The sequence below is a fragment of the Dipodomys ordii genome, unplaced genomic scaffold (assembly GCF_000151885.1).
Source record: "Dipodomys ordii isolate 6190 unplaced genomic scaffold, Dord_2.0 Scaffold150, whole genome shotgun sequence".
NCBI lineage: Eukaryota > Metazoa > Chordata > Mammalia > Rodentia > Heteromyidae > Dipodomys > Dipodomys ordii.
In genome coordinates this window covers 5,271,988-5,274,438 of record NW_012267366.1, presented here as the reverse complement: position 1 = coordinate 5,274,438, position 2,451 = coordinate 5,271,988, and the positions used below count along the sequence as shown (strand labels likewise).

At 55.1% G+C, this 2,451-nt stretch overlaps 1 protein-coding gene across 1 annotated transcript in view; it reads left to right on the top strand.

Annotated features, from left to right (window-relative positions):
- The first annotated feature begins 491 nt into the window (after positions 1-491).
- Positions 492-2,451, top strand: part of Rbbp7 (retinoblastoma binding protein 7) — a 20,634-nt gene continuing 18,674 nt past the window's right edge. The window contains exons 1-2 of the mRNA XM_013032109.1: positions 492-812; positions 1,672-1,816. Of these exons, the coding sequence (XP_012887563.1) occupies positions 797-812; positions 1,672-1,816 (161 nt within the window). The 5' untranslated portion in view covers positions 492-796. The remainder of the gene's footprint in view (positions 813-1,671; positions 1,817-2,451) is intronic.

Here is a 2,451-nt window from a genome sequence, read left to right as displayed (position 1 = left end):
ACCTTTTTTTGGGGGGGAGGGGTACAGAATTGCGTGTCGGTGATTTTGGGGGAGACTTTGAGGGCACTGTAATCTCTCGAGAATAGGAACCATTTTCCTCTCTTACTCAGAGATTTTGCTTGGCTAAGCTGCAGCAGTCTCCCTGCCCCCTCCAACCCCCACCGCTGTTGCTGGGCTGCTTCGAGCAACCACGCCCCGCGGGCCCCAGGGCTGGCCGGCCTTGGGGCTCACGGCCCCCGCGCAGCCTGCACACACCGAATCTCCATCCGCCCCACCCCCGCGCGCCCCCATCCACCCCCGCGGCCAGCCCTGGGAGCGCCGGGCGAATCCTCGCGCCTGCGCCTTGCTAACTTCCTGCCGCGGAACGTCCCACCCATCCTCTCCAAAGCCCGCCTCCGAACAATGCGTAAAGCCCACCCGCTGCCTGTGATTGGTGGTAACGGCTGAGTCGTCGACTCCCAGGCCCGCCTCTCCACCGCCTCTCATTTTTCCCAGGACCGCTGCGCGTGCGCTCAGCTGCCTGGGCGGGCTGAGGCGCGGGTTGAAAAGTCTCGTTCCAAGTTTGGAGAGAGAGGGAGAGAGAGAAGAGCGCCTTAGCCCTCGGTACTCGCTAGCGGGGAGGAGGCAGCAGAAAAGGACGCAGCGTCTGGGAGCCCCCAGACTGGACGGAGCTCCAGCTTCCACAGCTAGGAGTGTGTGACGCTCCTCGGAAAAGCAAGAGCGCCAGTAATCGGGCTGCTCTTGGCTAGCGAAAAGAGTCCGAGGCGGCGACGAGGGGCGAACAACACGACGCAAGATGGCGAGTAAAGAGAGTAAGAGGCCCATCCGGGTGGCGCGCGCCGGAGCTGCGGGGGGCGGCGGGCGCTCGAGGCCGCGGCACGCGCCGCTGAAAGGCGCGAATTGGCGTGAGGAGGAGGGGGCGGGGCTGGGCGCGCGCCTCGTGGGGCCTGCGCCGGACCGGGCCTCCTTGCGGAGGGCCCCGAGCACTTCCGGAGCCGGGCGCGGGGCCCAGGGTAGGCCCCCCTCCCCCCCACCCCTCCCTTTGGCAGCTTCGCTCCCTCCAGCGCCCTCAGCCCCAGGGCGGAGGCGGTCAGTGCTGAAAAACGATCACGGTGGCTTTTTCCGCGCGCGCGTGCGCGTGCTCGTCATCCGCTCCGGGGTCGCGGCCCTTGTCCGGGGGGTGGGGGTGGGGGTTCTGGATCCTGCCAGTCTATGGCTGCCGACGCTGGCGTCGTGCAAGCTGAGGCCTCTCCTGATGTGTGTGTGGGGGGGAGGTTGGGGGGGAATGGAGGAAGCAGCCCTACGGGTTTCTGCTGCACGTGGATTTGCCTTTTCCTAGTGGGTCGTGGAGCCCCTTTACGAACAAGTCGTCATTTTAGAACAGGTGCGAACGGCTGTAACCGGCCAAACAAATCTCCATATCCAAAAAATGAATAATCCAATTCGTTTCACGCCGGAGATACTGATCCCCAAAGTGAAAAATAGAAGCTTCCTGGTGCTTGTGTTTTCTCCATGTTCTCAAAGACCAGTTAGTTTTGCCCTTGTCCATATTATAAGTAAAAGGAAGGAATAGGTGTGGCCATCACGAGGTGACCTCCAGTATCTATGTACGGATTCAGACCTTGATCCCTCTCAGCCATTTAATCGTGTGGGCTTTCTCCAAATTTTCAGTGTTTGAAGATACTGTGGAGGAGCGTGTCATCAATGAAGAATATAAAATCTGGAAGAAGAATACACCGTTTCTCTATGACCTGGTTATGACCCATGCTCTTCAGTGGCCCAGTCTTACTGTTCAGTGGCTTCCTGAAGTGACTAAGTAAGGGTTTCGGACAACTTTTATTTTGCATAAAATTATCCGTCGTTTTTAAATTTTCTAGTCCTGGCATTTTATGCATAGAGCATCAACAATGTATTCAGCCCTTAGATGAGGTGGCAGGTGGTTTCCATCTTCAAAACTTACTGATTTATGAGAAGATTTCTGGCATGTAAGTGCGACATTAAAAAGAGGTAATCATGATGTTTGTAGGAAATACTGAATATATTGGACATTACTTGGAGTTAAGTGTAGATCTGAATCTCTGGATACTAGACCAATGCATTTCTTTAAAACTTCATTGGAAAATAGCATACATTGAGAAAGATAAACACATAAAAAGCTTATGGCTTGACAAATGTTTGGAAAATGAATAGAAATGTAAATCATACCCAAAATGAATGTTTTTGGTTTTTTGTTGTTATTTTAGTTGGCTTTGGTTTGTGTGTGTGTACCTGTGCGTACACATCTACATACCTGCCTGCCGGTATTGGGGTTTGAACTCAGGGCCTTGCATTCTAGCCTGGCTTTTTTCTTTTTTTGGGGGGGGGTCCGGTTGTGAGGCCTGAACTCTAGGCCTGGGTGCTGTCCCTCAGCTCTTCAGCTCACAGCTAGCCCTCTACCATTTGAGTCACAGC